The sequence below is a fragment of the Rhinolophus ferrumequinum genome, chromosome 15 (assembly GCF_004115265.2).
Source record: "Rhinolophus ferrumequinum isolate MPI-CBG mRhiFer1 chromosome 15, mRhiFer1_v1.p, whole genome shotgun sequence".
Lineage (NCBI taxonomy): Eukaryota > Metazoa > Chordata > Mammalia > Chiroptera > Rhinolophidae > Rhinolophus > Rhinolophus ferrumequinum.
In genome coordinates this window covers 43,569,672-43,582,194 of record NC_046298.1, presented here as the reverse complement: position 1 = coordinate 43,582,194, position 12,523 = coordinate 43,569,672, and the positions used below count along the sequence as shown (strand labels likewise).

Sequence of the window (12,523 nt, the reverse complement as noted above, 5' to 3'; positions counted from 1 at the left end):
AGGCCACCTCCTCAAACATGACCCCCAAGCCTGCACCCCACTTTCCTCTGGTTCTTTGGCCTTGGCAGCCCCGCCAGCCCCGGAACGAGTGTCCCCTGGGGCCGGGGGGACAGCCCTTCCTCCTCTACATTCCCTGGCCCGGGAGGGTTGAGTGACCCCTTGGGTTCACACACCCCCAGATTAGCCCCCCACCCACTTTCAGGCCCCATCTCTATTCCATGAGCTACCTCGCCCTTACCTGCGGTGGCCATGGGTGCTGGGGCAGAGGGATGGTTGGGCGCGGTGGGGGTCCCGGATGGGGCCTGCCCGCTGACCAGCACAGAGGCAGTGGGGCTGGTGAGGGGCCCCAGGCTGGCGGAGGTCTGTGGGGCGGCGGGGGGTCCCCCGGCCTTGCTCTGGAGAAGGATTCCGGACGGCACCTGAGGAGGGGGACAGGCGGCTGAGGGGTAGGGAGGCACACGCTAGGAGTGGGGTGGCCGGGCACCAGGGCTGGGGGTGGAGTGGGAGGGCTCCGATTAGACTACAGGAGGAGGGCTGGGGAGCTTGTGGAACGTGCGCTGGGGCTGGTCCCTGCCTCAATTACCTGGTGAAATCTTTCCAGAAGAGCCTTCGGCTGGGGCAGCGCCGGGAAGGGGGCGGTCACCATCTGGAAGGTCCGAGGAGGCAGTGGGGGGGGCGCTGCGGGCTCAGGGACCAGATGAAGGGTTGGAGGGGGCGTGGGGGACTTGTGGGGTCCCTGGCTAGGCGGGAACTGGAGCTGGAAGTCAGGCGGCGTAGGGGCTGGCAGTCTGGTGGATGTCTCCGAGGAGGCCACAACCGAGGAGGTGGAAGACGGAGGGAGGTGGGGGGCTGGGGGCAGTGGCCCCTCAGGGGGCTGGGAGGAGGGGCGAAGAGGGGGCTGGGGTGGGCCGGGGGCAATGGGGGCAGGGGTGCTGGCTGGTGGGGGTACGCCCAGCTGGTTCTGGATGACAAAAATGCCAGGCAGAGTGGGCGGGACCTGGGGTGGGGGGCAAGGGTGCAGGGCGGGCTCTGAGGGTGGGCGGGACAAGCTCTGGGGCTGGGAGGGAGGACGGGAGTGGGGTCGGGAGGGTGGACGGGAAGGGGGCCGGGCCGGGTGTGGGGAGGGCAAGTGGGGGCTGTCCCCCAGAGGGGCCTGGTGAGGTAGTGATGGGGATGACGAGGGGCCTGGGCCCTTCAGTGGAGCTGCTGCTGGGATCTGGGCAGGGGAGGGAGGTAGAGGGGAGGGGGCAGGGGTCAGAACCAACCTTGGCTCCCACTGCCCCAAGACACTGGGGACCCGGGCCACTCCCACCAGAAACCCCCCTTCTTAGCCACCCTTTGTCCTGAAAGGACCCCACCATGGTTATTCTTCCCGCCTCTCATTTCTCAACTCCCCACCGCACCCCTGCATATGTCCCCCACCTCATCCCCTCCATACCTCGGCCCTCTGACCTCACCCCCTCCCCTTGTGCCCCATCTCCCCAATCCCCCCAGATGAAGGCGAGCTCTGCAGGGTTTTGGGGGCAGCAGCGGAGGAAGCAGCAGGCGACACCACACCAGCTGCCCAGCAGGGAGGCAAGGGGCCGGGAGCACGAGCACAGCACAAGCAGCGAGGGGGAGAAGGCGGCTGTGGGGCGGTGTCCCAGCAGCCAGCCCCAGCCTGACTGCCTAGCTAACCAAGGAAAACACCAACGCAGCTGGGCACTGGAGTGTGGGGCTGCTGGTCGTGGAGGACACAGTGGAGTGTGGGGGATCCAGGGAGCCAAGGATAAGGATGGCAACTGAGGGGCAGGGCTGGGCCCCTCTGGACACCAGCCTGTAAATCCTGGGCCCCCTTCTAAGTGTCCAGGACCTGCATGACCAGGGCTGCAGGCCCACCTGCGTGCCTCGGGAGCCTGGAGGTATGGGCACGTGTGTGTACCTGCGAGTGTGGGTGTATAAGATCTGGGCACTAGTTCTGTTACCTGGGCACAGTGACCCTATAACACGCCTCAGCCAGAGACCCCCTGCACTCTCCCCCCACAAGGGTCACCTCCTCAAGAATCATAACCTTGGCAGCCGCTGTTTAAGCAGTGAGTGCCAGCTGTGTACCTGACACTAGCACTGTCACAGAATACGTGCACCTCATGACAGCCCACTCTGATCCAGCAAGTACAGCTGGCCACCTGAGTCCACTCATGTGGTCTTCCACAGCCCTGAGAGCTGTGATCATATTGGACCCATTTCATAGATGAGACACTGAGGCCAAGAGTGGAAATGAATGCCTTACCCCCTGCCTTACTGCCATCCAGGACTTCAAGGCTGACTCAGAGGGCTCAGGGGACTAGCCCGAGGCCACCCAGTGCTGCTAGGCTCCAAAGCTGGGACTCTGCTTCGAGCCCTCAAAGTGGGCCGACTCATGATTTCAGAGTCATGACTTGCTTTAAGCCTCCAAGCCCCTGGACCCTTCCAGCATCCTTTCCAAGCTTGGCTTAGAATAACTTCTGGCAATTCAAAACCAACCAACCACTCACTCAATCCATACATACTCAAAGGCTTGCCACCCCTAAGGAGAGATCAGAGGGCCAGCCCTTGGCTCTCACAAGGGGCTGGTGAGATTGTCACCTGCATAACTCCTCTAGGAGGCAATTTGGTTTGGTGACTTTGAAAGGGACCCAACTTATGAAGAAGTAGTCCCCCTCCAGGCACCTGTGATAAGGAGCATTCAGGTTCACAGGGCTATCCAGCCTGGGAGTATGTACAAGAGAGAAAGTAGAAAAACAACCCAGATGGCCCATGGCAGTGAGTTAGGACAAAGAGAGCTGACCCACTACACAACACCCTAAACACATGCTTCTGAGGTCTGAGTAAAGTGGCCAGCACAGAGTGCTAGAATGCTGAGTGAAGTAAGGAGAATAATAGATTGCACGATTGCTGGACAACTGGCTAAATTGCATTATGGACAGTGGATTAGATAACAGCATTGTTTCCATGCTAAATTTGCTAAATTTGAACATTATCTACTGTGGTCAAGTAAGAGAATGTTCTTGTTCTTAATGGCTGAGATATTTTACTAAAATATTAAAGAGTAAAGGAGCCTGATATCTACAATTTATTCTCAAATGATTCAGAAGAAAAATGTATGCTATTGAGAGAGCAAAGGATAAAGGGATTGTAGCAAAGTAGTTACAATGGCTAAGTCTGGTGTGGCAGCCAGTTTCTAAGACGACCCCCAGTGAGCAATCTCCTCTGACACTGCACCAGTGTTGGGCTCTGTGACCAATAGAATTTGGAAGAAGTGATCATATGCTACCTCCAAGGTTAGGTTATAAAAAAGACTGTGGCTTCCATCCTGGGCACCCTCTCTCTCCGCTGGATCACTCACTCTAAGGAAGGTGCTGTGAAGTGTGCTATGAGCTACCCTTTGCAGAGGCCCACATAGGGAGGCGCTGAGGCCCCCTGCCAAGAGCCACATGAGTGCACCACCTTGGAAGCAGACTCTCCAGCCCAGTCAAGCCTTCAGATGACTGCAGCCCTGGTTGACATCTTGACTCCATGAGAGATGGTGAGCCAGAACACTCCAGCTAATCTACTTCCAGATTCCTGATCCTTAGAAACCGTCTGAGATAAGTTAATGTTTGTTGTTTTACGCGGCTATGTTTTGCGGTAATCTGTTACACAGCAATACATAACTAATACAACTTATTAAAGAGTAAAGAATGCCCATTAATTCTTTGTACTATTCTTCCAACTTTGCTGTATGTTTGAAATGATTTTAAAATGAAGTTTAAAAATAGCCCCCCCCCCCAATTTTACTCTATCCATTAAAAATGCAGAGACAAACAACACACACGTGCATGCAGACACACATATACACCCAAACCAAGTCAAAAAACAAATGACATACTGGGGGATATACTTCTAATAATTCACAGCACAAAGTTCATCTCTCTCATATATAAAGAGCCTTTAAAAATCCCTAAGAATAACAATCAGTGAGAAATGGGGGGCAAAGGATATGACCAGACAATGCACAGAAAAGGAAACACAAAAGACTTAAATATTTTAAGAGATGCTCAACTGCACTTGTAATAAAAGAAATGCAAACTGAAAGCACCCTATGGAACCACTTTCACTCATCACACTAGGAATAAGGCATACGCCCCATAAAGACACTCTTGTATATTGCCTGTGGGGCTCTAACCTGGCACAATTGGCTACAACTCCAAAATAATGCAATTCAGCAAATTATATCTAAATTATAAGTGCACATTTGCTTTGATCCGGAACATAGGCTTCCAGGAAGTGACCAGACAGATAACCCTGCTCGCGTGGCAAGTAACATGTGACCAAGTTGTTTACTGCAGCTCTGTGTGGAAGGCCAAGGCCGACACTAAACATGATCTAAGGTGCATCAATATATTTTTTACTGGGGAAATGGGTATTGGTTGCAGGACCCCCCACGGATACCAAAATCCACAGATGCTCAAATCCTTTATATAAAATGTTGTTGTATTTGCATATCACCTACATACATCCTCCCGTATACTTTAAATCATCTCTAAATTACCTACGATACCTCCTACAATGTGAACACTATATAAATAGTTGGGATACTGTATTGTTTAGGGATCAACTTTCTGGAATTTATTTTCCCTGAATATTTTTGATTTGCAGTTGGTTGAATCTGTGGGTGCGAGATCCGCAGATATGTGTGTGTGGCGGGGGGTGGGGGGGGCGCGATTGTGATGTGCTAGCTTCCGGGCAGAGAGAAATGTAAACCCATATGTGCACTAGGCTATATATGCACAAAGAACTGGAAGGACAGACGAAAAATGAGGTACTGTGGATAGTGGAGGGGCACGTGGCTGAGCACGTCCGCATGGGGTGGGACACTTTCCCTCTGTACTTTAAAAAATGCTCTTTGATGACTGAACCATGTGAATATAATACCTAATTTAAAAAATGAAAAACATTTTAAATGGATGGGAAAAGAAAAAAAAAAGGCTAAAAAAAAAAAAAAGCTTCATGCCAAAAAATGTCACCAGTGGCTCCTGCATGGTGGGATCACAGGCAATTCATTTTCCTTCTCTGTGCTGTTGTGTATTTTCTAAATTCTCTAAATGAGCATGAAATTATTTTTATAACCATTTTTTTTAAACTACCACACGAGTGGACTGTTTACCAAGATTCCAACTGCCCACGTGTAGATGGCAAGACGCTCAACTTCATGAAGAATCAGAGAAACGTGCAGGAGGGGTGGCATTTTCCAGCCTGGCGGGGAGCAAATCGCCTGCTGATCTGGGGTTGATGAAGCTTCCAGAAGCCTCCCCAGGCACGAACCTCATGGAGGAGCAACCAACCAGGTTAGTGCTTTTTCTAAAATGTTTGGAAAGCACAGATACCCTCTAATCCAAATTCTGTTTCTAGAAATGTACCCTACAGTTTTTAGCCGTGATAAAAAAATACAGTGAATGCTTAAATTAAGAAAAATTTGGGCGGCCGTTTGGCTCAGTAGTTGGAGCGCGGCACTCATAACACCAAGGTCGCCGGTTGATTTCCACATGGGCCAGTGAGAAACAAATTCTTGAGCTTGGAGCTGAGCCCTAATGGGCAGCCGGCCAATTAGCTTAGCGGTTAGAGCACAGCTCTGGTAACACCAAGGTCGTTGGTTTGATTCCCACATGGACCAGTGAGCTGCGCCCCCCCCATAACTAGATTGAAAAACAATGACTTGACATGGAGCTGATGGGTCCTGGAAAAACACTTTGTTCCCCAATTAAAAAAGAATTATTACAGTAAAAGACACATTGCCATTAATCCCCCTCAAAATACTCCCCCTCGCTTCGAACTCTCTTATACCACTTTCCTGCCACGTTCTGAAGCAGTTCTGGAAGTCCTCTTTCATGAGTATCTTTACTTCATCGTCCATCATGACAACACTCCTTGTCACACATCACTTCTGATATACGGCAATTTATGTCAAATAAAAACATTAACATCATCTACCTTATTCACCGGATCTGGCACTGGGAGACTTCTGGTGCTTCCCCAAAGTCAAAATGGCTATGAAAGGTAAATGTTTTGATTCAATTCATGACAGCACAACTAAAGATACGCACAAAAGAGACTTCCAGAACTGCTTTAGAAAAGTGGCAAGAACGATGGGACAAGCGTGTTTGAAGTAAGGGGGAGTATTTTGAGGGGGATTGATGGCAATGTGTCTTTTACTGTAATAATTTTTTTATTTAAACATTTACTGTATTTTTGATCGTGTTTTCATGTGTGCAAAATGTGGGTACAAGAATATTTATGAGTGTTGTTTGTTAACAATTACACAGGCAACCACCTTAAGTAGTCATGAACAGGGGACTGAATAAATAAATCATGTGTGTCCATCTAATAAAATGAAGATATCAAAAGGGTCAGCAAAACATGGCCCCTAGGTCAAATCTGCCACCCCGCTTGGCCTATCATTTTATATGGTCCACAAGCTAAGAATAGTTTTCACATTTTTAAATGCTTAAAAAAAAAAAATCAAGAATATTTTGTGACTTGTGAAAATGATATGCAATTCAAGCTTCCGTGTCCATCAATAAAGTTTTATTGGAACACGCCCATGCTCATTCTTTTATGGATGCTATATAGCTGCTTTTGCACTATACAGTAGTCCCCCCCTTATCTGAGTTTTCATTTTCTGGGGTTTCAGTTACCTGAGGTCAAAGGCAGTCCAAAAATATTAAATGGAAAAGTCCAGAAAAACAATTCTGAAGTTTTAAATTGTGTACCATTCTGAGGAATGTGATGAAATCTTGTGCCATCCTGCTCCATCCCACCAGGGATGTGAATTATCCCTCTGTCCAGCGTCTCCACGCTGTACATACTCTCTGCCTGCTAGTCACTTACTTAGCAGCCATCACGGTTACCAGACTGACTGTCATGGTACCGCTGTGCTTGTGTTCAAGTCACCCTGATTTTACTTACTAAAGCCCCAACGCCATTGATGTAACTTTTATTACAGTGTACACATATTTTTATAACTGTTCCACTTGATTATTAGTTAGTGTTAATTTCCTACTGAGCCTAACTTATAAATTAAACTTTATCATAGGTACGTATGTATAGGAAAGAAACATAGTATATATAACGTTAGGTACCGTCTGTGGTTTCAGGCATCCACTGGGGGTCTTGGAGCGTATCTGCTGTGGATAAGGGGTGACTGCTGTAATGACAGAGACCCGTCAAGCCTGAAATGTTTACACTTGGCTCTTGAGAGGACGTTTGCCTGGCTTCTTTCACTTTTCAGGACTTTCAACTTGCCAACCCTGTTCAAGCACTTTCCATATATTAATTTATCCCTCACAATTAATTTAACCCTGTGGAGTAGATTCTATTATCATCATCCTCATTTTACAGGCAAGGAAACTGAGGCACAGAGAAGCAAGTGACTTGCCCAAAAAGGTCATAGAGCCTGTAAGTGGCAGAGCCGGGGTTCCAGGGTCCCTGTTCCTGACTACTGCCCCACAATCCTCCCAGACAGTGGTTTTCACACCACATCTGGTGCCCATTAGTCCTGGCACTCCCTTTGATTTCACGGTGGCGTACCCAGAACAGAGCAGGTGCCTGTATGTGTGGTTAGACTCCCTCCCTGAGGCATTTACTTAGTCAGTGCTCACTGCTGTCTGCTGTGTGCCGGGTACTGTTCTGGGCACTGGGCTACAGCAGGGACACAACAGACAAAACCTTCTGTTCGCGTGTTTGCACTGTCTCCATCTTAAAACAGAAAGCCCTGTATCCCAAGAACCTCCTCAGTACTGGGTCACCTGGGATGGTTTGGCACCCGAGGACAGAGTGTAGACAAACACCTGGCGCACAGCAGGTGCCTGCCAAGTGTACACGTTGAAATGGCACAGGACAAATGTGCTCTGGACTGCTCTCCACCACAGTGCTCAGAAGAAGGGACACTACCAGCCCCAGGTGCCAGCTGAGAACGGAGGATCAGAGAGGGGCAGCCACTTGCCGAAGGGACCCAGGCCTGCATGTGAGCCACTCTAGAAACAGTACTGCCAATGTGGGTTTCTCACAGGCCCGGCGCCCCTCGTCCCTCCCCTGCTCCTTCTGCCTGTTGTGCTTCCCTGTGTAGAGATGACCTGATGCCATCGTAGCCCCTGTCCCTCAGGAATGGACCCATGCTCCACCTGTAACAATAGCTACGATAATAATAATGATTATAATAGTAATAATGATAATAACAACTACTTATCAAGTGCTTACTCTGTGCGAAGCATGGATTAACTCATGTACTCCTCCTAATAGACCTATAAGAAGCTATTATTCCCTTTTTCCAGACGAGGAAATCAAGGCTCAGCAGTTCCTTGTGCTCGGGTCAACACAAGGCCTGAGACACATACTAAGCGGCCCCCTCCCTTCCCAAACATCTGTTGATGGAATGAAGAAACTGGTTGCTCCAAGTCACACGGCTCTGAAATCACATGAGAGTGAAATCATGGCTGGTTTCAGCCAAGGCCCAGCCTGATTTCTGCCATCCTGGACCTCGCTGGTGCTATTCCTTCCCTTCCTACCTATCCACTAGTCCTTTTTGAATGAATACAGCATCCTCCCCTCTAGAATAAAAGGAGGCTGGCTCTCCCTAACCTCTCATGTGCTTATGACCCACGAGACAAAAGCTGATTTGCTTAATACGTAAAGAATTTCTACAAATCAATAAGAAAATGACCAGTATCTCAAATTTTAAAATGGCAAAAGGTATGAACAGACAATTCCGTAGAAAACACAAATAGCTCTAAGTCCATGAAAATCTGCCCAGCCTCGTTCAGAGTAAAAGAAATGCAAATGAAAACAAAACAAGACACTATTTTTCGCCTGCCAGACTGGCCAAATTCAATACACCGTGGAGGTTGTGGGAAAACAGGCACAGATGATATATTGCCGATCGAGGTTAGACCGATTTACCCTCCACGGAGAGCAATGTGGCAATATCTGTCAAAACTACAAACACACGTGCTCTTGGACCCAGCAATTTCCTTTTTAAGAACTTACCCTACAAAGTGACATATTAGTCATTCTTTGCAGCCGTGCTCACAACAGCTAAAGAACGGAAGTGACCAAAATGCCCAAGAACAAGGACTGGTTAAATAAATAACAGTACACCCACACAATGGAACACTATGCAGTCATATAAAGAACAAAGGAGTCTCTAAGATGAATTTTTAAATGATAAAAGCAAGGTGCAAACCTGTATGCAGACTATGCTACCATTTTCGTAAAAATGGAAGAAGATTCCTAGATGTCATTTTGCTTGTCTGTACATGGAAAAAGTAAGGAACCACCTTGGGGAGAGAAAGCAGGAAGCTAAGGTTCAGGAGAGGGGGCTTTTCATCTACATCCTTTGAAAAGTGAAATATCTGAACGTTTTACTTATCCAGATATGAAAACGAGAATTTTAGGAAATCATCGATTTCCTGTTGTGTGTATCAATTTCCTGCCTAGAATGTGGGCTCCCCCGGGGCTGACCGTGGTCTCAAGCGTCCATGACTGACAGGAGACCCTCAGGAAATATCTGGGGAGCAAAGGAGAGCACCATTTCCCAAGCCAGCGAGACAGAGAGACAGGCGGGGCAGCCAGGGTGGGGAGCGGGAGAGGGATGCGGGGGCAAGCCTGGTCTGAGCTAGGACACAGGCTGCTGCGGTTATCTACCTGGGGGGCTGGCACCGGGGAAGCCTGGCCGTCGGGGGCCTGAGGGCCGAGGCCAGCTCCTTTGGCGACAGGGGTGGTCGGGGCTGGGTCTTGGGCGGGAGCCGGGGCGCTGACTATGACCGAGGCAGGCACGGAGAGGTGGGGGCCCTCGGCGGAGAGGGGCTGCTGGCTCCTCTCCTGAAATGGGCAGCCCACACAGGGTCATCAAGCTGCCCCCACAGACCTGCTGCCTCCCCACCCCGAGACCCCCACCCGCACTGATGCTCCAGACAAGGGGGTGATGGGAACTGGGTGTGAGGGGCACCAAGCTGGGCACAGAAGCCAGGGGGCTGGCAGCCCCGTGGTCCAGGTGCCAGGGAGGCTGAAGCCTGAGCAGCACCTTTCACTCAGTCCCTGGAGGTCAGCCACCTTCCAGCTCCACCTCACCCTCCACCTCTCCTGCCCTGTCTCTCCATGTCTTTTTGCCCAATCTCCAACAGGAGGGCAGTCTGTCTGTCTCAGTCAGCCAGTCAGACTCTCCTTGTCAGTCAGCCAGCCATTCACTCTCCGCGTCTGTCTCTCAATCTGTCAGCCAGCCAAATCCCTCTCCTTATCTGTCTGTCCTTCTGCTGTGTCAACTTCCCTCGTCTTCTGTTTCCTGTCACACAGTCGTTCCCTGTCACCCTCAGGCCTCCCCCTAGGGGACACTGGTACCCAGAGTAGGGGTGCCATCTCTGAGATGCTCTCTCTAACCCAGCCGCTGCCTTGCTACTCTTGGCCCTTCTCCACCGCAGACCCTGTCCCCTACCCCCGTCCCCATCCCTCCTCTCCAGCCCAGCGCAGCCCTGGTTACCTGGGGCAGGAACATCTGCAGGGAATCCTGAGTGAGGATGGCCGTGGTGGTGGCAGAGGGCGGCAGCACGATCTTTTCTGGGCTGGACGCCAGGCCTGGACTGGGCTGGGGGGTGGTGGCCTGAGGTGGGGCAGCAGCCTGAGGGGTGGGGGCCTGTGTGGGGGGCTGCTGTGCCTGAGGCTGCTGGAGGCCCAAAGGCAGTGGGGTGCTGACTGTGGGGGGTGCCTGGGGAGCTGTCTGCACTGTGAGGACAGGTGCCGCCTCGCCAGTGGCAGCAGGGGTGGCCGGCTGCACCAGGCCATCAGGGGTGTTCAGCATGGCCACGGCACTGGGGGGCAGAGTGACCCCCTGGAGGACGGTGGTGGCAGCGGGGCCGGTGGGTGCCGGCTGGCTCTGTGTGGGCAGGCTGCCCGCGGCCAGGGACACAGGCATCTGGAAGAGGGCAGGCTGGCCCACCTGGATGGGGGCAGCCGAGAGGATGTGGGCGGCACTGTGGGCCCCAGAGTGGGGGGCCAGCACGGGCCCCAGGCTCAGTGGGCCTGCCAGGTTCTGGTTGGTGAGGATGGGGTTTGCGATGAGCTGTCCACCGGCATGGGGGGCTGCGGCTGCCAGGATCTGCCCACCCACGTTGGCCGGTAGGGCCGAGAGCGACTGGGGGAGCTGGACCGCGGATGCACCGGGCAGCAGGAACTGGTTCTGGCCCGGCAGCATGTGCTGAGCAGGGATGACGATGCTGCTGCCTTGATTCAGGAGGTGGACACTCATGGGCTTGCTCAGGGCCCCGGGGGGCTGAGGCGGCGCTGCCCCTGTGGTGGTGGCAGGAGGCTGCTTGAAGACATTCGCCTGCAGGGCAGGCGCTGGGAAGCCCGACAGCACCACGTTCTGGCCGGCCTTGCCCGCTGCCATGAAAGTCAGGTTCTGGGGGGCCTTGGGCTGCTGCGGGAGGCCCCCCGCCTCGCCCTGGATGGTAAGCGTGGTGCCTGCGGGGGCGAATGGCTTGGGTGTCAGCTGGTAGAGCTTGGGGGGCAGCACACCGGCAGGCTTGGGCTGGATGGGCGTGGGTGTGCGGTGCAGGATCACATTGGGTGCCGGAACCAGCGGTGACGTGCCGAGGCCCGGGGCCACCGCCAGCGGCTGCCCTGAGGGCGCCCCGGTGGCTGCTGCTGTGGCAGCTCCTGCTCCTCCAAACACTGAGTTCCCATTGAGCGTGGTGGCCACCGCAGCTGGGAGGTTCTTCTGGATGACCAGGCCGGCCCCCTGGGGCGAGACCCCCGCGGACGCCAAGGTCACTGGCTCTGAGGGGCCGGCCGCGGAGGCCAGATAGCCGCTGACAGGCACCTGCTTGGCCAGGAGCTGGGACGTGGGCGGGTTAAGTGCCATGACGGGCTGGCCCACCACCTGGATGGGTGCCAGGCCCAGTGTGGCCGCCGTGGCACCTCCAGGGCTGCCATTGGGCAGGCCCTGGAGGCCCGGGATGGGCTGCAGGGTCACATTGCCTAGGCCCACGGGCTGCAGGAAGGGCTGGACGCTCAGGGCTTTGTTGACCACATCCTGAGGTGGCACCAGGGCCTGGTGGGTCAGCACGGTGGGCGGGGCCTGGAGTCCCAGAAGATCTGTGCCACCTGGGAAGAGGGCCTGGGGCCCCGTGGCCACCGCGGCAGCCCCTCCAGCACCTGGCGGGACTGCCCCACCATCCGCAGGCTGCAGGGTGGGCAGCTGGAAGGGGCCCAGGTCCAGCTCAGCCTCCGCTTCGAGCGTCTGCTCGGTGATGTTGGCCTCTTGGAGGCTCTGCTGGAGGATGTCGCAGGGCTGGTCCGCGCCCCCGCTGCCCCCGCTGCCGCCCCCTGCTGCGGGTGAGCCCAGGATATCATCTTCCAGGAAGTCGAGGTCCACACTGGGGGCCGGCTGGCTGGGCTCTGGGTTCAAGTGGTTGCCAGAAGCTTCTTGAACATGGAGCTGGGGCCAAATAAGGTGGGAAGGAAAGATCTGAGATTA

The 12,523-nt window shown here is 53.1% G+C and overlaps 1 protein-coding gene across 8 annotated transcripts in view; it reads right to left on the bottom strand.

The window, feature by feature from the left end:
* BICRA (BRD4 interacting chromatin remodeling complex associated protein) overlaps window positions 1-12,523 on the bottom strand; it is a 73,455-nt gene that overhangs the window by 5,447 nt on the left and 55,485 nt on the right. For 5 of the 8 annotated variants that reach the window (XM_033128176.1, XM_033128175.1, XM_033128174.1 and 2 more), the window contains 4 exons: window positions 10,529-12,484; window positions 9,697-9,873; window positions 584-1,216; window positions 239-419 (listed from right to left, as the gene is read on the bottom strand). In XM_033128176.1, coding sequence (XP_032984067.1) covers window positions 239-419; window positions 584-1,216; window positions 9,697-9,873; window positions 10,529-12,484 — 2,947 coding nt within the window. The remainder of the gene's footprint in view (window positions 1-238; window positions 420-583; window positions 1,217-9,696; window positions 9,874-10,528; window positions 12,485-12,523) is intronic. The other 3 variants (XM_033128179.1, XM_033128180.1, XM_033128181.1) reach the window with 3 other exon arrangements.